This window comes from Pseudoliparis swirei, chromosome 20 (assembly GCF_029220125.1).
Source record: "Pseudoliparis swirei isolate HS2019 ecotype Mariana Trench chromosome 20, NWPU_hadal_v1, whole genome shotgun sequence".
NCBI lineage: Eukaryota > Metazoa > Chordata > Actinopteri > Perciformes > Liparidae > Pseudoliparis > Pseudoliparis swirei.
The window spans coordinates 14039173-14063882 of NC_079407.1; the positions used below are offsets into that span (position 1 = coordinate 14039173).

The 24710-nt window shown below is 40.0% G+C and overlaps 1 protein-coding gene across 1 annotated transcript in view; it reads left to right on the plus strand.

Moving 5' to 3' along the window:
- cntn5 (contactin 5) overlaps positions 1 to 24710 on the plus strand; it is a 124857-nt gene that overhangs the window by 72337 nt on the left and 27810 nt on the right. The window contains exons 6-11 of the mRNA XM_056441420.1: positions 4452 to 4547; positions 8464 to 8667; positions 12789 to 12891; positions 20764 to 20945; positions 23926 to 24062; positions 24222 to 24351. Coding sequence (XP_056297395.1) covers positions 4452 to 4547; positions 8464 to 8667; positions 12789 to 12891; positions 20764 to 20945; positions 23926 to 24062; positions 24222 to 24351 — 852 coding nt within the window. The remainder of the gene's footprint in view (positions 1 to 4451; positions 4548 to 8463; positions 8668 to 12788; positions 12892 to 20763; positions 20946 to 23925; positions 24063 to 24221; positions 24352 to 24710) is intronic.

Genomic DNA, 24710 nt, shown 5'->3' on the forward strand with positions numbered 1-24710 from the left:
TGGCCAACATAAATTGGGGGCACTGGGCGAAGTCACGTCCTCGTTGCGTCACTCGAGTGTATCCTCTTGTCCAGAGAGAGGGTTAAGTCAAGCTGTGGAAGTGAACACCGCCCCGTCTCATGCAGAGAACCAGGGGGAGGTAGAGCGGACCAAGTGCCCAGTGCACAAGGGAAAGGTTCAACCAAGACGCTCTATTTTCTCTCCACTGGTACTCTGCACCAAAGAGGTTTCAGTAGGATTCCATTTTTCTCTTTCACTTTGTTTTGAAATCCTGAGCTGCTGAACTGACACTTGAGCTGTTTTCACCAGCCGGGACTGAAAGCAGCAAGCAGCGAGGAGGCCTCTGATCTCTCTCCCCAAAGACCTCTTTCTCTGCAGACGTGAGTCTGGGTGAGGCTCATGTATCGAGCCACTCTGAGCAGTACAGTAGTAATGAAATTAATTTGATGCTTTGACTTGAGCACTGGAATACACACACACACACACACCTGAAATGTTCTACAGATGTGGGATGAGCAGTAGTTAAAATCATTCGGATCTTGAAATAACTCATTTGCATCGAGCACCTGCTCCCATGCTTGCTGCAATTTTCATCACTGCATGTCTGGATAATGACCATGCCATTTTCGTATGATTATGAAGTCATTTATATAGACTCACTTACATAACTGCAGTTTGTAAATGGAAATGAGAGGTGAGAAAGCCTCAAACCCAATTGTTCCATAACCATGCTTAATTTTAGAAGAAGAACAATAAGACATTTTTCACCTTTCCATGTGAAGTGGTCAATGATGTGGGGCTTCAACATTCTACTCACTTGATAATCACTCAGCACTGGAGGTCCATGTAGTTTTTTTCTTTTCTTTTTTTCTGTCACAGTGGCTGTTATTGCTCATGTGAAGCAAGACTTATTTATGTATTCCAAACAAACACTGTTGCTGCTGCCTGAAATGTAAAATTTGGAATTTCCCGTGTGCCTAAAATTTTTCCCAGGAAAGACCTTTCCCTATTACTGGGTACTTTCAACACACGTGTAATGGTCTCTTAAACTGGATGTACCGTAACATTGGTTGAATAGTAATCGTGCTCTTTAACAGTTGGCTATATAGAGCAGCAAAATGGAAATGCATCAATATTTATTAAATAAGGCAAGTCTTCTAAGAAGACTAGTGTTTCCAAAACATGTAATCCTGGCTGAATAATTGAAGGAGAAGGAACGTCTTCAGAAACAAACATACGCACAGCTGTTTACTGCCGAGTACGTCAGCCGTGCTGTTATACTTCAGCTGTTGCATGTAAAAGCACTCGGTTAGTAGTCCTTTGACATCAGGTGTTTCTGTCTTTGATTTATTCAAGTATACCATTTTTTTCAGATGTCGAAAAAACTTTTTTGTCTATTTACACATTAAAGCTACAGAACCCGACATTGATCCTCAAATTAAAAGGAAAAACGGGTGAGTGACAGCGAAAGAAATGGCGTGATGAAGACAGCTGCCGGCGAATAATAGTGAACACGGTGACAGTCATCAGCTCTCTGTCCGGATACTCTGGTCGCAGGTTGCTCAGACCAATAAATCAGCGCTAGTTCCACACAGCCAATGCAACACGTTGATGGGATTGAGTATCGCCAGGAAATCAGTCCAAGGCTGCAAGTCAGGCTCCAATATCCAAACACATTACAATGCGGACAAGCCAGCAACATCCAGTTGGAATGGAGGAACCTGACACTGAATTGACAGTCCAACATGTGGGAAATCAATTTCAGGTAAAGGGTTTGATCGCTTATTAGTCCTTTTAAACAACACTGGGAGCAACTAGAGGGTTTAATACCATGTATTTCATAAATGTTTGCTTGAAATGCCTGATTTCATGCACAGGAAGTGGTCTGCAAGACAGATTAATCTGTGGTGAGTAATAAATGCTGCAAATCCATGTTTTATGATGGTCTAATCTTCTGGTTTATTCCACTAAAGAAGTGCAGGGAAGCACATTAAACATTTGCTCTTCCTCTTCCTTTTTATAAGGTTGAGTTATTTCTTATTACCGTTTATTTAAAAGGTTCAAATGAACCTTTTGTCTCATTCGTTTTTCTATGGATACTTTATCTTCATTTTTTTCCCTTTTGAACTTGAATGTTTATTAGAAGTGTGGTTACCGGAACAGAATTTGGGAAAATACACTTTCGACAACAAATGGAATATGATAAAGGCCAATAATGATCATTATTAAATGTGCCAGATATTTTTTAATAAAAGCATGTTTCACAAGCCTCTCTGATGCATATATATATATATACATATATATATATATATATATATATATATCTTTATTCCAGACTCATGGGTCCATAAAACAACAAACACAAATACAACAACCATATATAAAATACAATACGAGGACACCGGTCCAGCCATTGCAGCCAACAAAAATCACTCGGGATTAAAAAACATACAAACATTTGTTCCATTGCTTCCAGAAACAAGACGAATACCTGGTATCACTCAGTGCTGGGTCAGCCAAGGCTTTTATAACTACATTCTCTGAGACATTTAGTCGACATTTAAATTTATACATAAAATTCCTCAAAACAGCATGAAAAGTGGGAACATTCCGGCTCACAAACATCTGACTTGCACTTGTCCATCTCGGAAGCTTGAGCAGGATTCTGAAGGCATCATTGAAAGCCACCTGCATCTTTTTCATTTTCCCTTTACTATAACTGCACCACAGGTGGGCTGTATACAGAGGAGTACAGTAGGCTCGAAACAGAGCGGTTTTAACGTCTTCTGTACACATGTGAAATTTACGTGCCAGCATGTTGGCTTGTGCATACAGTTTGCAACACTGCCGCTGCACATCGTCATCATCACTGAGGTCGTTCCTGATGATATGACCCAAATACCTGTATTTCTGAACCACATTAAGCTCCTGGTCTCCCAAAAAGAATGAAGGAAAATGTAGCTTCTGATCCTCCCTGGTTTTTGCTATTATGATAACACTCTTTTTGGAGTTGAACTCGATATCATAGTGCACCCCATACCTTGAGCACACTCTGAGCAATTGCTGTAAGCCAGCACTATAAGGTGACAGGACCACCAAGTCGTCAGCGTAGATGAGATGATTAATGAGACTTTCTCCCACCATACATCCTGTCTTACACATAATTATCCAACAGTTCCAGTTTGATGGTAAACAACACTGCCTCTCAAAGTGATGAAATAAAAGTTGTGGAGACAAAGAGAGCGTTCCCGGATCAGCAGCCTGTTGCTTTGGCATTGCTTCAACTAGAAATGAAGCAGACGGTGTCGGGGTCTAGAAGGCTGTGGTTCTGGGTTTTCAGATTTAACCTGCTTTGTCCTAGTGTCACAGAAAAACAAGGTGAAAACAAAAACTACCACATTAGCACATTCAAAATGTGTACCTGTACTCTGTGCAATGACAATAGATTGAATCCAATCCAATCAAAATGATGCCGCATAGAAGTTGGGTTCTGAAAAAGTGGTAACAATTGACGGCTTATGGCTGTTTCTAACAAATCATCTATCATTAATGTAATTATGATTCATTCTAGTCAATTCTAGTCTGGAACATTATTTTTTTCCAAACAGCATAACAGCAATACTTCTCTTTTTACACTTAGATAGCGTTTCAAAGAAGGACTGTTATAATTTTTACAACCTTAAGGGTTTCCTTGTCGACAAAAGCGAGTCAATCCCCATCGATCACCATGTTCAAAAGCACAACTTTACAACATAAATGTACATATTTTTAGCCTGAAACATACATCATTGGTCTCTATTGCTAATGTCCTGACTACAAATATACGGAGGTGCATTCTGTATAACTGATGGTTACATTTAATTGAGGCTGAAAAGTTAGGCATAATTGAGGGCATAGCTGCTGTGAGTGACAGGTTGGTGTTAGCTGTCTAAACTGCTGCGTCATTTGGTTCCGACTCAGCTCCACCAACGATCCACCTCTTTGCCCATTTTTGGATAAGCCAGGAGTTTGGCTCTGTCGTCACTGCCAAGGTGGCATCAATGGCTCCTCAGAAAGCTATGGATGCAGTCACAGAGTCTACGTCCTCATTGTATTCAGTCTATGGATAGAGTGGGCCACCTAGCTGCCACCTCAGCACCAAGGTGGCTGTTTGGCTAAAAAGACACAACAACTTACCATAATATGTCTAGAAATTCATCTGTTTACAAATTGACACATGATCTCTAAAACAGCTCATGATTATGGCAGGTTATGGAAAGTTAAAGTGACAACTCTCTCGTACACTTCCTGATACGTCACTCCGACCCGCTGTCAATCACAGTATTTATATACCATTTTGACCAACGACCAATGTGTGTGATGTCATCTACCAGTTCTCCTGGGCAGCGCCATCGTAACTGTGATATTGTTACTGTATTTCTGACAAATGTTGTCCTTGCCTGTTGTTCCAGATCTCGGCGCTTTCAGTGGGAAGATCAGAGGCGGGGTTTCCGTGCGTGAAGGCCAAGGTGTGGTGCTCATGTGTACTCCTCCGCCTCATTCACCAGGTAAGAGGTTGGACCTTCAGTCACAGGAAAAGAATAATATTGTCTTCTCTCCACTGCACTTTGAGATTGCCAATGAACTCATCACCATTCATCATAAATCCTATATGACAACGAGTAACGCTGTCATGACTGTGCCAAGCGAGAGTTCTTTTTTTGACTTTTATATATTTATATTGTATTTGTGATGGTTGGTTTTTGCCCCCGTCCATTCTGCTCTCCATCCATACCGTTCAAACAATGAGTGCGATTAACTTACGGCGGCAACAGAGCTGGAGCGCAGAATCTCAGAGATCAAATTTGCTGGATCATTAGAAGTGAAAAGAAATGTTACGCAGACAATTATTCCACACATAATAAATACAGCATATGCAGCGCTCTTTAACAGTATATCTCGACTACCCCTCTCTGCAGTGGCTCTTATGTGGACCATGAATCACCCAGGCTTTGTTTGCCTCTGCTTCGTCGCACCGCTGCACTGCACCCATGGGAATGTTTGCTAAATGCCCTTCAGCTCCCGTTTCTGGATGCTATTTTGAATGACATGATGGCAACCAGACAGATAAGCTGATGAATAAATAAAAAAGATCATTTGTGATTAATGATGCTTAATGATTGACAGAGTACGTTTAGTGCAGATGATTCTCATATTTGGAGTTCTCCATCAATCACAGCGTAGGTGGTGCGTGTCATTTTTCTCAGGTGACATGACAGAACATGCATGCTTTTATTAGTCCACCCCAACCAACATGTCCTCCTCAATGGTTTAAAGAGTGGTTGACATACCATTAGAATCAAACACTGCAGAGGATGTGGTGGAGTATGATCAGTGTAATGGAAATAATGATTTTCTGTCATTTAATGTTGGTTACAGTCTGGATCAATATTCAATATTCAATCAACCGCTAAAGGTGCAGTTAAGAATAATGAGATCTTACATTAGATATTATCAACACTAACAATCAAAAGTCTAGTTTGGTGAAACATTGAAGTGAGTTATTTTAATACTCTTTTTATTTATTTTTTGTCCGAATGAAATTGCTTTATTCATTGTGAGGAGGTTGTCAAATCAATTTGTATGAACCACAGACGGTGAACAATTAAGAAAATATGTAAAGGATCAGATCTACAAAGCGACACATGTGACACCTAACTGAAGTACATTGAATATAATAATAACATTGTGACGTTTAAAAGAAACTATATCAAAGGTTTTGGAAGGTGTGATGCTTCTTTACACTGTTTTTTCGTGATAACGTGTATTTAAAGTGTAACCACTGGGATACAAAGTCCTTGATAAGGCTACGTGGCTATACTGTTTATTACTTACAAGCCTAAATTGTCCTAAACTATAAGAAGAAATCATCTCAGCTTCAGTTTTGTCTATATTCATAGATACAAACATTGGTATTATGATAACCATACTAGAAAGAAAAGACATTTAGACTTTGATTGATCCCCGTGGGGAAATTCTTCTCTGCATTTGACGCATCTTTAGTTATGAAGGAGCAGTGGGCTGCAGTGAAGCGCCCGGGGATCAACTGGGAGTTCAGTGTCCTGCTCAAGGACACATGCAACTATGGGGAGAGCGGGGATCGAGCCAGCTGCCTTTTGGTTACGGGACGACCACTCATCCCCATGATCTACAGCCGACCCCCAACACGAGACCCATAAAGTCAGGAACAGACTGGTAGATGGCAGGCCAGCCTCAACAGGCTGTCGAGGCGTTATTTTCATGCTTATTTTTCATGATTAGAGAATGCTCAAACACACTATGAAGGTGAGATTGTAAATTACATTCAGCAGTGCTGACATGAGATGAAAAATGATCTCCAACTGCAGATGTGAAATTGGTTGTGGGAGGATTCAAAGACATCAACATGGCACATACATTAGATAGGCCTTATAGTTGAAAATAATTTGGAATTGCTGAGATGTGAAATGTTAATTGTTTTCCATTTCATGGCTGTGTGACCAGTTGGTGTTGGTCTTTGTTAATTAGTGTTTTACTTTTATGAAGCGAAAGTATTTTTGATAAAAACCTTTTAGATCTCCGGTTTCATTCTTTATTTGATCCAGTTGGTTTCATAGCCGACAATCTATGTCCCAACTGTGTGTCTCTTCCCCTCTCCTTATCAAGGAGCTCTCTCAGTAAATAATGTCGACCTTGCAAATATATATGTTGATATTTAATATTGTCCTCCTTTTGATTGAGTTTTCTGCCTTATTTGGAGTACTTACAGGTCACATGGTGCGCTGAACTGACCTTCAGATCGGAGCATCTTTGAAACGGCAGTTATTAAGTATTTACAAAGAGGACATTGCTGGTCCAAAGGAGATGTAGCCAAAAACAGATGCACAATCAAAGACTTGGGAATTAGGCAATATTGTCCTTGTCCCTGAGTTTGATCCTCCTCTTATTTTTTATGATGATATTTTTTATGATAGGACTATTTATGATCAACACAAAGCAATATTATCAAGGTATATCTCCTCTCTGTTCACCATAGTCATATTGAATACATCCATTTTATCACGTTCAATTTGCCGACTATCGATAACCTCTTTCTCTTTTTTTCTCAATAAATAAAAGGTTTTCTTCTCACAGCTGCCAATTTTTTTCCTTTTCTTTGTTGACCAACTTCATTTGTATATCAGGATGCAAAGTAAAGAATAGTAAATACAGTGGCACAGCTGTCCTGCCAAGTGTAGCAGGGATCAGGAGTTGACGTTCCACGCTTGATATTTCACACACTTTTATTCATGAATAAAATACAAATTCAAATACTTTAATAATCCATCCAATGGCATGAGCTAAAAGCCTTTTCTTATCTTTCTTGGTCAGATTATTTAATAGTTACACACAGCGTATCATTTGCCAGTTTTAACTTTCTGATTGTATCATCAATTAAGTAAAATGACCTCCCTGCTAATAACCGGCTCATTAAGGCCCTGTGTAATTATTTTTTCACCTTTAGGGGCCTCTGTAATATTTTTAGAGACTACATCGGGACTAGCAGTCATTTGACGCTGATGAGCACCTAATCCTTTGTTATTGTTCACATCCCACACTTTGGATTATTATTCATTACTTTGGAGCTGTGATTAACAGGGGTGGCATCATCAATGGTACATTATTGCTGGTTATTAACCGGTTTGGAGGTTGTTGACATCATTATACGAGAATGTAAGTATTCATTGATCTTGGATGCAGCAAGACCACAAGATCATTTGGGATGCTTCAGTAATTATTTGCATTATTTGCCACAAGCTTAGTCAGAGTTGAATACATATATTATTCTGCACAGTGCCATAACAAAAGCACAGCTGCACGCTTTTATGGCGGTCCCAGGTGCACGCTATAGTTGCTAGTTGTTAAGGGATTTACAGCAAACCGGTCGTTATTGTGAAATGAACCCCAACAGGACCCAAAGAGGAGGGGTCTGGAATCACCCTGAAGGGGTTAATTTCACAATAATGACCCACAGGCTGTACATTATCCTGCTTATTACAGGACTTATTACAAAACAGATGCATTATGTGTCACCAAATACTGATTTAATGAATGGTTTAATTGATTTTAAACTGATTTCATTGATTTACAAATGATTTTATTGATTTACAAATGATTTTATTGCGTCTGTGAAAAGGAAAAGAATAGTCCACTCAGAACTGCAGCAACAACGTCTGTGATTCATCGTAGATCATAGAATGCTGTTGATCAATCAGCATCGAGTATTTAACAAAGCCATGTACTAATGAAGCATAGTGTATACCTTGAAATTAAATCAAACACAATAGCGAAATAGCTTTATAACTTTGTATCTGAGTGCATGGAGGTCTATTACAAACACTCGGACCAAGTCAAAACAAACACGACGATTCTAATCGATATGTCCTGTGCTCCGTGCCTCTGTAGAGATCATCTACAGCTGGGTGTTCAATGAGTTCCCCTCATTCGTGGCCGAGGACAGCCGTCGCTTCATCTCCCAGGACACAGGAAACCTGTACATCTCCAAGGTGCAACCCTCTGATGTCGGAAGCTACATTTGTCTGGTGAAGAACACGGTGACGAATGCACGGGTTCTGAGCCCTCCGACGCCACTGACACTGAAAACCGACGGTGAGGCTCTCAGATTCATAGCACCTCTCACACACAAAGGTCCTTCATTTGTATAATGCCCTGTGGGCACACACATGGAGTGGATGTCATTGGAAAAACCATGCAAAAAATATCCCAGTCCTCTCTCTGTTCTTTTGAAAGTCTAACATGTATTAATTGTATCTATGACAGCGCTTCCTCTGCCTGACTTTGTTTAACGCAGATGAAAATCTAAATGCATATTTTTTGACTCTGCTGGTTTATTTTATTGTATCAGCGGTTGGTGAAAAAACAAGTCAGATCAGCGTCTAATCAGAGTGTCTCGGCCGTGCTGCTTCTCACTGAGCCTCGGGTTAGCGGAGGCCGTCAGGAATTCCATACACACGCTGTAAATAGATAGTGAGCAATGCTTTAACATTAGTGTTGGGAGACTTCTTCGCTCACAATGTGCTTCTGTGAAACTAGCCATCAGGGAAATCATTTTCCAGCATAAAATTAACTGAATCAATGGCCCTTGCTGTGGATGGGATTTGGCTCTTTTATACTAGCCTCTCAGGAGCCATGCTGTGGAGCTGTTTGCTGGATTCAGTTGTGGGTTTCACCTACATGCTGTTGTTCGCCTGACTACACAGAGAGACGTTCATCACTTCACACAGGTGCCTGTCATTGTCGAGGATTTTCAAAGAACCACTGAGATTACATCCCCAGTGCAGCTGTGAAAGGTTCCTCTTTGCCTCGGAACCAGACTTGTTCCAAATGTTGCAACACAAATCTGCCTCTTAAGAATTACAGCCCTTCCAGCAGGACCCCTGCTCTGTATTTGCATAACCCTTGTAGGAAATGGCCCCCGGGGACATACATAACCATGCACATAACCATGCTCAATTGGTTTGTGTCTCTTCTTAACTGAGATGCAAAGTACAGTCAGCGGGGCACACGATCAGTCTGCTGTCAGTGCTTTCATGGAGCTTATGGTTGGTTGGTTGGGGGTTTGGTTCTGGTAAATGTTTTCAATGAGGAGTGATGGAAGAGGAGCATCCATATCGTGACGTCCATCCATAATGTGGCTACAATACCTGGTCTGAAGGACAGCACTCTCACCTGCAACACAACACGTCCAAATCGAAGCCAGACAGCTGTGGGTCTATTTTGCCAACGAATGCCTTGGCATCTCTCGCCCTGGAAGCCTCGTAATGTTCAGCAAGCTACTATATTGTGAATATTCTGAAATTGAATTGGCACTACTCCCAGCAGACTTCCAAATGTCCCCGCGCTGTATGCACCCCTCAGTCTTTGGAGTCCGACCAATCAGACGCTGCAATCTGGGCTTCGGTAAAAGTGAGAGATTGTTACACCGTAGACGGTTCAAGCTGGATCTGTGTGCGACTCACCACTGTCAGCTCCGACACCAACTCTCTTAATCAAAACAAGCATCTGGGCTCCATTATACCCTTCTGGAAGCCATTGATCGTCAATTCGCAATCCACCTTGAGCAGAGCAGAGCGGGGCCGAGCCCTGAACTCTGCACGGATGCACTGTTTTTAAACTGATCTACAGTTCATTGCAGAGACACTCCCTTTGATTCATCTGCTTGGTGTAGATAGAAGCAAGCGCATAATATTACTTTGAAACGGCTCTGAATTAGAATACATGCAATGTATGGTTTATTAATAAGTAGAAATTCTACAGTAAAAAATAAATTGCCATCGTCATTAAAAAGTATATGATGCCATTTTGTAGCTTTGGACATCTGTTGTCTCCATATGTTGCCTTTTATATATAAGTTATATTAATGTTCTTTTGATAAAAGGATCACAAGCCTCAGAGAGGTTGTTCATCCTACGTCATGGAGTAACCTACCGTGTTTACTTATGTGGCTAATTTTTGTATATGCTAGATCTTAGTAACATTATCACTATATCTGATTCATGTATTATCATTTTTTAACAATACAACATGATGTACTTTTATTCAATGATGGTGCCATGTAGAGTCGAATGGACTAAAAAGCAGGGTGGGCTTTTCGCTGTGGCTACCTTGTGATTGGCTGGTGGCTAGCCTACCACGGCGTCTGAGAGTTCAGAGAACATGAATCTCTTTCGTTTCCTACTTTGTTCCTTAACCTCAAGAGGAAAGGCTTTTAACAAATCTGATCAACGAAAATCTATATTTACTGTCACATTGTCAGAGTCTGTCTGCTATATTGCAAATGTGTGTGTGTGTGTGTTGTTAATCATGTTCCTCATATAAAACATGGCCAAAATGCTGTTGCACTGCAGCTGGAGGATCAATGTCTGTGGGGCAACTTCCTCAATGAGTTTAGCAATCAGGGCGAGACAATCCAATTACAATTAGGCAGGCTGGCTTTCCAGGAAAAGGCTGGACCGAGAGGGAGTCGTAACTGTTGTAGCCTATTGCAATTTATCTATTGCAATCTTTTTTATTTTTTTATATAGATTTTATAAGTAGACATTTTTTATTACACAAAGACTCATAAAAGATGTTTTTCAAGTATTTTATGTGTTCCATTTTCTGAACGAAGATTCAAAGAGAAAACACCTGTGTATTACTGGATCGGAGTGCAAATAAAACACTCACTTTTTTTAATGCTATTCATTTCAGGATAGGCTATTTATTTTTTACATTGGTTCGCAGAAGCACAACAGATAATCTATTTGTTTTTGTCATTAATAAATAAAACTGGAACATAAAACAGAAAGTTACATTTCAAATGAGGGCTGTTAATGTTTTACCACACCAAGACGTTATTTCTTTCAATTCCATCAAGTCCACCCGCTGAGCCTGAATATGATATTCGATATACTATAAAGTGAGCCCATGAAATATTGCAAATTCATTATATGTGAAGGGCTGCTTTGGAGCTATAAATGTTGAGAATGAGATTGAAATTGGAAAGTTCTTTGGAACAAATAACATAAAACTCTTTTACCATACATAGTGGGCCACAATTCAATAACCGCACTCCTTCTCCGCTGCATTCATTTTATCACATAAAAGGTGTCAGGTACATGTAGGAGGCGTAATTATGATTTCTCAAATGCCATGCCGGTCATTTGTCTTGCTGGTGGCGAAGCACTGCATGTGGTCGGATGTGTTTTGCTGTAAAATTACAAAGGTGCCGGGGTTAACAGTGTGTGAGTTCATCAGCGGTGCTCACGGTCAATGATTGTGTGTCATTTAATATTATTCTGTAAAGAGTAAAGCACTCATGCTATATTTATCCTGGCAAACTCCCATTTAATATGGCCGATAATTGTAATTAGATCCCAGATGAATGTGTTTTCCTTTGTAACTCCAAATTCACTCAATGCCGTCTGACATATTGTCGGATGGAAATGAATGACCGTCTCGACGTACAGATGATCAAATGGAAAGCGCGTCCTCTGGCTGTGACTTGGAGCCGAGGTGTCATAGGGGCACTTAGCAAGACCGATAACACGTTATCACTTGTGTCCTTCACAGTGTGTTGGTGGAGTGGCTTACTAATCCTTGGAGACAATGCACTCCACCCTATTGTCACTGGAGAGTATGTGTTAGTACATCATCTTAATGGTTTGTTCTACCATATCTAACTGACTTACGCACTGTATACTTTGTGGTTGTGCATTGATAGCAATATGCTGCCTATGCAGAATTTGGCCCACAATCGTGACTTACTTTTGTTGCTGAATTGTTCAAATGTAATATAAAATATAGTGTTCATCTAAAATAGGAAAAAAAAGTGTTTCGTTTTGGCAACAACATATGATTATTCCGTTGCTCTGTATTCGGGGACATCAGTTTCACAAGCCCTCTTAATCAACCGTGTTTAAAGTGAAGGATGCGCCAGATGGTGCGCATAATGTGCAGTCCCACACTTGCACACGACGTGATTCAATACACCTCTGTGTCCTTTCAGAGGCCTTTTGAATCGGGAACTCTTCAAGAAATGTCGATTTTTTTTTCTTTCAATAGTTTCTTATCACGAATAAAATACCGGGGGAAATCCCGACGCCCAGTCTCTGTTTCACACACTGGAGATGAAGATGATGATGGGGGGGAAAGGGGAGTGGGGGTGTAAGTAGCGGTTTCAATCTGCTGTATTCTAATGTCTGCTATTCCTCTTTCCTAACCTTTTCCAGGTGTCATGGGCGAATATGAGCCCAAAATTGAAGTGCATTTCCCTACATCCGTTCTGGCTGCCAGAGGAGTCACTGTCAGGCTGGAGTGCTTTGCTCTGGGGAAGTAAGTAAACAAGCACATATTGCACAAATACGGGAAGGTATACAGGGTTTCTTGCTGCGGCATCATATTAATCACCATAAAAAGTACCATGCTCTGTTGCTGAGCGATCCTTTTGATAACACTTGTGTTTTCCCTCTTCTTTAAATTACATTATTCCATTACCTGAAAGGGGACCAGGCATATCTTGTCTTCAGGCGGCATGTTAAGTGAGTGTAGAGAAGTGCAGCACTGCAACTCTGCTGGTAGATGGCCTGTTAGTGAAGGGGCGGGGGGGGGGGGGGGACCAACCACAGGACGGGATTGAATAGGGAATTCTGCCCAAGGGACCCATGTGTTCTCATAATTGAGAGCCCAAATGTATCTGTGTTTTCAGGGTCTGTTATGAATGCAAGTCAAGGTTATGTCCATGGGAAGATGACATTGGTAATAGTTGTTTGCCAGGAGGGAAAGAGACACTTTTGTCCTCAGAGACTTCAATCCAAACCACTTAACACAGTTACTAAAGTTAGCACTGGAGGCTTCATGGTTTACAAAACCATTGCATGGGAAAATATATTTAAAAAGCAATAATAATAACACAAGTGTGTGTGTGTGTGTGTGGAGGGGGGGGGGGGGGGGGGTATGGCTGTGCCCTTGGCAGTTGGCTTATATAAAACGTAGAATCACAGATGATGCAGTTAGGAGTATCAACCACTTAGTCCTTAGACACTTGTTAACGTTTTTTTTATTTTAGTTCAGCTTTTAGTGAAATGGTTAAATATAAATTATTGTATTACCAAATTGTATTTTTCTTTCTTAACTAACAGAGTTCAATATGTAAAGATCATTAAAGAAATATCTGAGCGTAAATGTATTAACACTCGTGCCCCCCAGTTCTCTTCATGTCATATACAAATGTGCAATGCTCAGATGAGAGCGCTGGCGTGCTTGGCACGCTGCACAAAGACCAGGACACGTCACTCTACCACTCTGAAATCCAACACGTTGTGCTCTGGCTCACCGCCTTATTGTGAATGTGAGGGAAACTGAGGAGATGATATTTGACCCAAAGTCAATTGGTGATCGGAGTTCAGGAAGAATTCACAATATAGCCATGAATGATGTCTCTTCATTTAAATATCTTGGTGTCACATTGACAGCTCAATCACATGGCATGTGCATGTGTCAAACCTTCTGTTCTAGGCTACACGAGAGGATGTATTTATTGAAAAGGCTTGGACTCCATGGTATTCTTAGTAAACTCATGATTAAATTTCATCAAATGATTCTAGAGAGTGTAATTAGATATGACATATAACTATGGTTTGGGAACCATAGTCCACTTAGACTGTTTGTATGTTTTTCACAAAGAGGGCTTGCAAAGTATCACTGGAGGCAAATGTTTATGTTGCTGGTGAAAGGCTACAGGTAGCGTCAGATTTGACATATTTCTGATATATTTTTTTTATTGATTCTAACCTCTCTTTTAAAAAGAAGGTTAAATATGTGACAAAGGTTTGAAAATATCACCTTGTGAAACAGTCTTAACATGCAGGCTGCAAAACTGTGTTTTAATGCAGTGATTATCCCCCATCTGACCAACTGCTTAACCAGCTGGGCACAAGCCAGCATCACAACATTAATATACAGGACTGTCTCAGAAAATTAGAATATTGTGATGAAGTTCTTTATTTTCTGTAATGCAATTAAATAAAAAAAATGCATATGGATTTCATTCATTACAAAAAAAACAAAATAATAAATTTATTTTTTTTTTTTTTATTGTTGCTTATTATTTTAAAAAAAAAAAAAATAATATCTCTCTAAATTAGAATATAAAAAAATCATAAAAAATATATATTAAACAAATCATAACAATAATTATTAAATTGTCCAAAAACACCTGCAAAACCTTTGCTGAAACAAAAAACACTGACAAAATTTTTTCTTTTTTTACTTGGTTTTTTTTTACTTAATTTTTTAAAGTTTAGAATTTTTAAGTTTTGCTATTAAGAGCAAAGAATAAATCAATAAATAAAAAAATATATTTGTTATTATAAATTTTGAATTTTTTATAATTTTCATTTTGTTTTTAATTTTTTTTTTAAAATAAAATTAATTAAATTAAATTCTAAACTTTATCTTCTCTTTCTGACTTACATCCACATTCTCCATAAACAAGTTCTCTAAGCACTTGATAAAAAAATGTTTTATGAGTCACTATCTCTGCAATATCCTCATCAAGCACCAGATCTTGAGTTGGAAGAATCTCATTAAATTCACTGATGTGTGTCTGGTTTTTAAAATGTTACATGTGACTCCGCCTCCGCTGAGGGATTTTATTAAACAACGCACTCTAAGAGGCAGACACACTAGATCTGCTTCAAGAGGTGATTGTATCATCTCTCACATCGGTCAAACACTTTTAGCAAACGTTCAAACTAACCTTAAGGAACGGCTTTAGCCAATCAGGTCTGCACGCATCAATGTACTCTGTCCTGCCTGCTTCTTTGGTGTATATCTACATTTGTCTTGTCCAGTGTTGATGTGTGTTATGTGCCTCAGTGTTTTATATGTGTAGGTACACTTCTGTTGCTTCTATGTGAATATTTTTTGTCAATACATCACTGTCTCTTTATCGATGAATCTTTGTGGCATTTTGTTATTGGACATTTTGTAATTTCAGGCTCTTAAAAAAAATCTGGCCTGGGACGGCGGATGATAATTAGCCACTCTGGCTCACTCACAGTGTTACTGTTGATCGATGTGCATCGTCCCTGTTAAGTTACCTCCTTTGGATTTTTTCAATTTCCCACTTGAGAGGAAATAGATCCGTCTACACAGATTTAAAACTGGAATTCCACTCAGACCACAAACACTTGCTCTTTTTTTTTCCTCCTCCTTTTATTTAGGTAGGTTCACTCCAAGTCATGTGATAATCCATATAACAAAGCAACGCTACATTAACTAGATGAGGTGGAAAACCTTTAAACAGAAAAAACACATTTCAATTTAACTGTATTAAGCAAAAACACCCAGCTTAATCTGTGATAAAGCACCAGTGCATTCTGCCTGGCTATATTATATATGTCACCACCGTTATCCCAGCCATGCCTCCACCAACATGAGATTATCAAATAATATACAAAGTCACTGCACAATCAGTCCATAAACAAACCAGCTACCTTTCATAACGACAACAAACAATTCCCTGTATCACGTGAGCAGGCTGCTGGGTAAAATAAACACATACAATTAAAACAACAGTCTATGTAACACCCTGTTCTGTTTCTCCTGTGTTCCGTGTCTCCTATGTCTCCTCTGTCTTCTGTCTTAATTGTTTAATTCCCTGCACCTGCCCTCATCCACTCTTGTCTCGTTACTGTCTGATGTCGTACACCTGTTTCCCCCCCTATATATTGTGTCAGTCTTTCCCTTGTCTGCGGTCGGATTGTCGTCTCTAGTTCCTTGTCGACCTGACAAGAATCTGTCAGGTTCTTGTGACGGGGTGGACGCAATATAAATAACAAAAAAAAGCACTCTTTAATGAGGAAAAACAGTTTTCAAAAAAACAAGGTCCAAACGGGGCAGGCAGAGAATCCAGGTTCGGGGCAGGCAGGGTCAACAGGCAGAACCAGGAACACGGACAGGACGACGGGAAAAGGACACGGAACTAGAGACGACAATCCGACAGCAGAAAAGGGAAAGACTGACACAATATATAGGGGGGGAAACAGGTGTACGACATCAGACAGTAACGAGACAAGAGTGGCTGAGGGCAGGTGCAGGGAATTAAACAATTAAGACAGAAGACACAGGAGAAACAGAACAGGGTGTTACAGTCTAAGCTCGCACGTTTGAATCAAACGACTATGAAGATCATAAGGAAAAACAAACATCACTATCTTCTGCCCCTACATGAAAGATCTGTGCTCAATGACCTGGTTTTATTATTGTATTATTCATATACGATTGTCAACATGTGTATTTGTGCATGAGAGTATGTAGGATCTATGTTCTATGCGTGTATATAGATTATGATGCGGGCAAGCGTGTCGTATGATGAGCGGCTTGGAACCCAAGACAAATGTCCCTGTGGGGCAATAAAGTATACCTTATCTTACATACAATTATAACTATGTTCTCAAAAGCTAATTTTAAGTGGTATTTGACATTACAAGGGATCATTGTTGTCGTACAACATAACATCGCATTACCCCTCACCATGTTGTTTGTAGTTATTAATTGCTGACTCCTATCTTCAGTGCAAACAGTCTCTAATCAGCAGATGACGAAGGACCTCATAATTGTTTTCTTTGATTTCAATCATTCAGCCGCATGATATAAACATATACATATAAAGACACTGCGTTTGAATCTCACACCTCTTAGTATTTCCCATCACGCCAACCAAGCAGGAGTTGAGTTGCTATGTGCTTCAATCAATGAAACAATTTGTGCATGATGGCTCTGTCAGACGGTGATGGTGGTGACCTACCCGTGGACTTACTGTGGAGATGAATGATTAATCATCGCCTCCTATCAAGAAATGCCCGTCTTTATATAGCGGCAAAAATTAAGTTGAAATTGCTTTTGTTCTCCTGTAGTTTAATATTGATGATATTCACTAAGCACAACAGCTCTTTGTGTCACAATGCCAGAGCTCCTTGGTGTGATTGTCTGTTGTGATATTTACCAGTGACACTACTTTAGAGGCCCCAGTCGAGGGCAAAGAGAACAGTGAGACGATACTAATGAGATAGCCCACTCGTTTGGTTCTGTGACTTGTGAAAGTGGATTCACTGTAGATTGATAACCAATGTTTCCTGTGGTGGAAATGAATCACGATGCTTCTCGGGTCTCGAGTTGCTTCATATTCATGAAAAGATAAATGAAGCCGGGTGCATCTTTGGCTAATTTAGCGCTTTGCTATTAGGGTGAACAAATCTTTTATGTTTACATCAATTGAAATAGTTGTTGGGGTTCTCATATTGGTTGGTCAGATTTCTTTATGGCCTGCAGATGCAAAACAGTTATTATTCTGCCACATTTAATATAAAGGTTTATCAGGGTACTCAGCAGGAATGATTGGAGCATTTTGTATGTGTTCATGTCACAAGTAAACAAGGTAATGGACACATAACAAATATAACAAAACAATGGATTGAATAATAGTCTTGAACAGTCTATTAATAACGTGCTTAATAATGTAAAACAAAGAACATTGGTTTGACAGATGACAGTTTGCTACCCGTAGATTTTCAAACAACGGCTTTACTGTCGGATTTACAAGAAACTCTGGGAAGTGCAATGCTTTTAGCTGCTTTCATTTCAAAGGATATTGGAATATGTCGTTCAAAGGCCTTCAACATTTGATGGGTTACACATTCTCCCACTCATTTTCACTTAAAATACTATATGTGGTGGAGGCTTTCATCCTAATTGCCTTCGAGGGGTGGATATACTTTTAGCTCCAGTGACCCCAGAGGGAATCAAACTCTTGAAACGCTTGCAGTGACGCTCCTCTCAGAGCAATACTGGACCTCCAGGACCACATTGTCGACAGTAACATTAGTTGTCTCTTTATGACAACATACTCTTGGTGCTCTATGGTTAATGTTTTATAGAGACCCTTTTAGCTCAGATCATACAGTCACAATGTACCTTTAAATGATACTTATTATTCTAACACACATCGTTGATAAGACTTCAGAAGTCCTTCATCTGTGATTGCGTATTGACCCACCACATACTCGTGTACACGCCATGAGTATTCAGTGTTGATTCTGCTCCACGTGTAAATCAATGACCTTTTGACCCCTCGTGACAGCTTTCCTGTACCCAACATTAGAGCATTAGCACATTGGAGCCAGCTTTCAGGGGGACGGGGACAAGATTCAACAGCCAACGAGATATTTTATGATTTTTGTTCAAGCAATGTCATCTACCCCCGTTTAGTCACGGGTTGCCCGATAGATCCGTGTGAGAGATGACTTGCGTATGCAGAGAGAGAGAGAGAGACCATGCGCTCAGTACCAGTACTTGTATGACAACTAGATTTGACAGGTGTCTGAAAGATGGAAATGCAACACCATACAAACCTCCGTTGAACCCATCAATCATTTAACCAAGATGAAAATGTTACATCCCTGAGCTTTTTTTATCCGCTCTAAATTCACAAGGACATTGAAGTGCTTTTGGCTGCAATGAACTCAAATCAGGATTCTGAGCACGTGCTGTATTAAGGCAAGCATTTATTCTCAAAGAGTGTCTTTTCATTGCGGACAGGAGTTTTGTATCCCGTCTTTTTTCTTAGACTATTGGTTTCAAAGTTTTCTTTTGCTTTGTTTTGTGGAGTAGCCGACTCCTTACCTAACAGCATGCATTCAGGTGTCCTCACGTCACTGACACTGTGAAGCGACACACTGAATAATAGTCAGTAGTTTCAAACGGACTTCAGTGACTGAAGGCCAACATTTCTGCACATGAGTTTGGACAAAAAGTTCCATCACTAAAAGTGTCTCTATCCAAAGTTTGAAAAGCAAAGCGTGGCAGTTACTTAATACAACATCGATTGTGATGTATGACATTCGTAGTCACAATCATTTCTATTTATGTAACGTGCAGCCCAGTGAAACCATTTTGATTAGTCATATATTAGTCTACCCAAATAGTCGCTGTCAACACTATCAACTCTCCGTCTGTAGACAGATGGAGTTGTTCCAATACCGACAACTGTGTCAGAAATGATGTGTTTTCACAGCAACACTCAAATTGATATTTGATAGAAAATGATAATCTGTTTATATAAAATGTGTAAAAAAAAAATGTAACAACATATAACTTCCCAATAACCTACAGTAACTTGGAGGAACTTCTGGGGCCTGGGGCAAAATCAAATATCTGTGGTCTAACTTGGGTCAATTTGTCAGTACTTGGCATTTGTATTTCAACGCCCCTGTGGGGTGTAAGAACCACATATGCTATCAACAGATTGAATCAGTACTCATGCATATGGCATGCGGTTGTTTTGAAGCCCTTACTTATACGTTATTGATGGAGGATTTCGCAAGAGACCTTTGCTCCAAATAAACTCTTGACCAGCCGGAGAACAGAGCAAATCTATAGAGACCTTGAGGGGCTGCAACATGGGGGTGCATCTTCCTGAGTCTGTGGCAGGATTTCTTTTTGCAGGCTGAATAATGAGCACCGGGCCAGTCCGTGTTCACAGGGCTGGGGGCGGGCAGAGGAGAGTGGGCACACGAAGTTTAGAAACCAGAACCTCGGCCTGTCAGTGTCTTCTGGACCAAACTGCTGGCACCTGAACTCTGGGAAATTTGACTCAACCTCAGCTTCAGAGAACAACCTAAGTATTTCATATCCTAACAATGTGACCGTGCTTCACGCCAGTGTTTTAAATTTACGAATGTGCCTATAGGCAAACTCTTAATTACCATTCCACACAGTTGCTGTGTCCTCGTCTTGTTCTGTAAAGGTTGAACAATAAATCTAATAGCACAATATAGAGGGGAATTGGTTTGCTGCAGACCATTAAAATATGGATGTTATTCCAGGATTTAATGTTTCTCAATGTTTTAGTATTTAAAACCCTTGTTGGGCAAATAAACAAATCATAATTATATTAATTTATTGAATAACCTACTGATTAGTTTTTCAATTACTCATGTATTCAAGACATTTAATAAAATGTTAACATTTTCAAGATCAGGGTTATCTTTTAATAATTTGGATCAAGGTGAAAGTACATGAAAATAATTAATATTTTCAATTATTGTTTGAGTAATTACAATGTAATATATATTTAAACAGTTATTATATTCTTCTGTTAAACTGCACTGTTGAGTATATGATCCCACGCTTCTCTCCTCGCAGTCCAGTGCCAACAATCACATGGAGGAAGATCAATGGCAACATCCCCAAAAAAGCGAGACTTCGGAAGTCCCAGGCTGTGCTGGAAATTCCCAACATTCAACTGGAGGACTCGGGAACCTACGAATGCAAAGCTGAGAATCCAAGAGGAGGCACTGCTTTCAAAGGACATCTGCAGGTCTACAGTGAGTCTGGCCATTCCGTTATCTTTTACTTTTGGTCCTCCATTAAACATTATATAGGCGCACGAGTGTTGATGTGTTGCATTCCAGGAATAGCGGCGTGAACATTGCACTCTCAACAACAAATACACCCTTTTTATACTTACGCTATTTTGAGGCGTCCTGCAAATGTCCCATGTATTATTCATGATATAATCTAGTTCCAGTATTTCTCATTTTCTGAACAGTCCAAAATGATACATCCATGAATCTTTTAGTGGGGGTCTCTTTTTTTGTTGATGTTCCAAAATGTTCCGGAACTTCTTCTCTGCTCGTTGTTTTGACAGACATTAGGGGCTGTTATTTGTCTTCACAGCAATGTTACTTTCATGTCTCCAGTCATGCCTCCAGTCACTGCTTTCTCTGAGTTTCTTATTATTTGTATCACTACAAAAACATACATTTGAATTAATGTGTTCGCATTAGGTAACAAATGAATGATAGAATCCTCAGTTGTTGGAAATACCTATGATTAGGACCAAACCTTATTTCTTTATCTATACTAACATTGTAATTGTATCATCTTATATGATAGGTAAACACTATAATAACTAATTGGACTGCCTCTAGGGGTTCAATATCTGTTTCTGGCAGACCTTGCTTATAGAACTGTTTTTAGTTTCCCAGCCACTAGAAAGCACGTAGACTTACTTTCCATTATCATATACCTGTCTATGAGGAGGCGTGTCCTCTATTTCGCTCTCACTGTGCCGTGTGCACAGGACCAAGATAATGGACTGCCTCAGCCTTGGTAGGACACATTTCCAACGCCTTGCACTTCTTGGCAACCTCCATTCTGTTGACATCACAAGGAGAATGGGGAGCTAATTTGTAGCAGCCTCACGCAAAATGTAATTTACAAAGGTCAGCTGGAAGTTTGAACTGGCATTGGGAGGGACACCTTCCTGACTGGAATCATTCAATCAAACAACAAGCACAAAAGGAGTATTCTTCCAAGAAACCATAAGCAAAGAATAGCAACAGAACGTGCTTGGCATGATACTGTCGTAGCAGCTCAGACTACAGACAAGGAATACAAGAAATACACCACGATGGAATGAACTTTGTACTCATTTACAATATTATCACGTCTTTATTAAAAGTTTTGTAACCTGTCCCAATAAATGCAGTCTACACAAATAGGTTATTAAATTCTGGTTGCACATGTTTAAGCACACACACGTGTTTAAATAATAATAATTTAAGTGCTCACAATTACAACTTGATTTCAACGTGGAACAATTGATGTTGGCATATGCATCTATTAATCTGTCATTTGAGCATATTAGAGCAACAAGTATAATGTAAAGGAGATTGTAATAATAACAAAAAAGGGATGAGTTAGTGGCTTGCCGGTTATTTACATCCCTCCCCAACATAAGACAGACCAGGCCCAGCAAAAGGTCCTTATTACTTTTATATTAGTGAAAATGCATAACTATGTGTCATACAGTATCCGGCAGATGGAAAGAGACTACAAGATGAAAACTAAAAATACACCCAGCCTGTCCAGTGCTCACATCTTGAGTCGTGACAGATTCTTTGTAGAATGTGTAGTTGGAGAGGAATCGTGGCCGCAGCCCGGGAAACACAAGCAGGTCGGCTCCACACAGAAAAGAGAAAGAAAGCTTCATGGTTAAGCGTCAGCCAGGAATGGAGGTCACCTAGCTTGCCTTTGACACGGGCCAGCCATGCAATGGAAAGAGAAAAAAAGAAAATGTTCATGACCATGTGACAAAAATTCTAAATGTGATCCACATGTGAGAACAACGCAACACCCAATCAGTAACAATCTTCCGTTTATTTTCTGTTAATGTGAAACAAATAATTGATCCTTATATACAATTTATTGAATGGGTTGCTGCTCTTTTCAAAAAGATGCTTCGTTCTCTAGCTCGATAGGTCAGTTTTGGACGTGTCCGGGACGGCGTGTCAGTTTCCACCGGGTACATAGACTGTGTCTTCCTCATTGTTCACAGGAAACGTACAAGCTTACATCTCCTTTTCAAAATAAACTTCCAACATAGGTTTTATTAGTTACGGAACACCAGTACTTAGTTAAATTTAGGAAAAGATTGTGGTTTGGGTTCAAAAAGTTTGTTTGTTGCGTTGGATAAGTCTGTTACACATGTGGCGTTAGTTTCAGCATCAGTTACGTAACAAAATGATCGTACAATTAGTCTATGTTGCCTCGGTTTCACACAGGACATGGGCAGCAGTCTCCTTGGTGAAAGTCCTTTGTCTTTCTCAACCCTCAACTTCATGGAATGGCACGCTCCTAGTACTACGCCAGTCGCTCCTACTGTCCTGTTCATCCTGGAGAGGGATCCTCCTCTGTTGCTCTCCTGAAGCTTTCTTCCTTTTCTTCCCCTTGAAAGTTTTTCCTGATCCGATGTGAGGTTCTGGGACAGGGATGTCGTATGTGTACATATTGTAAAGCCCTCTGAGGCAAATTTGTGATTTGGGGCTTTACAAAATGAATTGAATTGAATTCATAATTATCGGGATCTGTTTATATTGGAGTTAGTTGAATGCCGGGTGATTCTCATACTAAAAAGGGCCTCGGTATCAATCACTGAGGGGAATTTTGATTCTGTTCTACAGGGAGCAGAAGAGAGGATCAGGAAAAAGTTGTCTTGTTACCTGATACCTTGTGGGTTTTATAAATGATCTCTGTTGAGTGCAGTGCAAAAAAGTACAGGAGCAAAAAACTAAACGTTGGATACAAAGAAGCAGCACACAAAAGAAGGCATACAAAGTACTCAAGTATGTCCAAGACCATACTGGCATTAAAGGATTACAAAAAAGGGCTTTCCTACATTACGACATCCACTTGTGCATTCCTGTTTCGTCTCTTCTACGGACAGGTGACCATACCTGAGCCTCATGTGTGTTTCAAGGATATATTACTTATTCTAGATTTGTTTCTCTCCCTATCTTCCAGCCCTCCCTCAGTGGGTCAGAATGATTAATGATACCCAGATGGATAGTGGAGAGAAACTCCAATGGGAGTGCAAGGCCATGGGGAGGCCCCGGCCCACCTATCACTGGCTGCTTAATGGATTGCCCTTGACATCCCAGGTACCGCCCATAACACACGGTGCTCTCTCCTTTTGCTGATTGTACCATAAAATATCAGAATTATTCTTATGAAACTACACATCCACAATATATTCTTTATGATGTACTGTGTATCTTCATTTAGATATGATGTCCGTTGATACATTCTTCTCTTTACAGGGTCGAGTTGAAATAGTGAACGGAGAGCTAACCATTCACAGAGTACAGCAGGCAGACTCGGGAATGTACCAGTGTGTTGCGGGAAATAAATACGGAGCCATCTACTCGAACGCCGAACTCAATATTTTAGGTAATTACACCTTTTGGTTTCTACTCGACAAAACACGGCATCAAGTGAAAGGTTTGTTTAATTGTCATGAGGCAGCCATTCCTGTCGGGCGAGCATATTCCTGGATTCTCTGCAAAGGATAGAATAGCAGACTGCTTATTGGAATCTGAAAAAGGTACTGGATGACAGGTAAGAGGGATTGAAATGCAAGCGGGGAACACTGAACTGTGAGATGTGCAGATTGCCAATCAATGGTCACAGATTTAACCCAGGCAGTGGACGGCATGAATAAAAGAAGGACCCTTATGGTGATATTCAATGAGGTGTCTGCCTGGGAGTCTGGCACAGTTCCCTCGTTATTTCATAGGAGAATGAAAAGC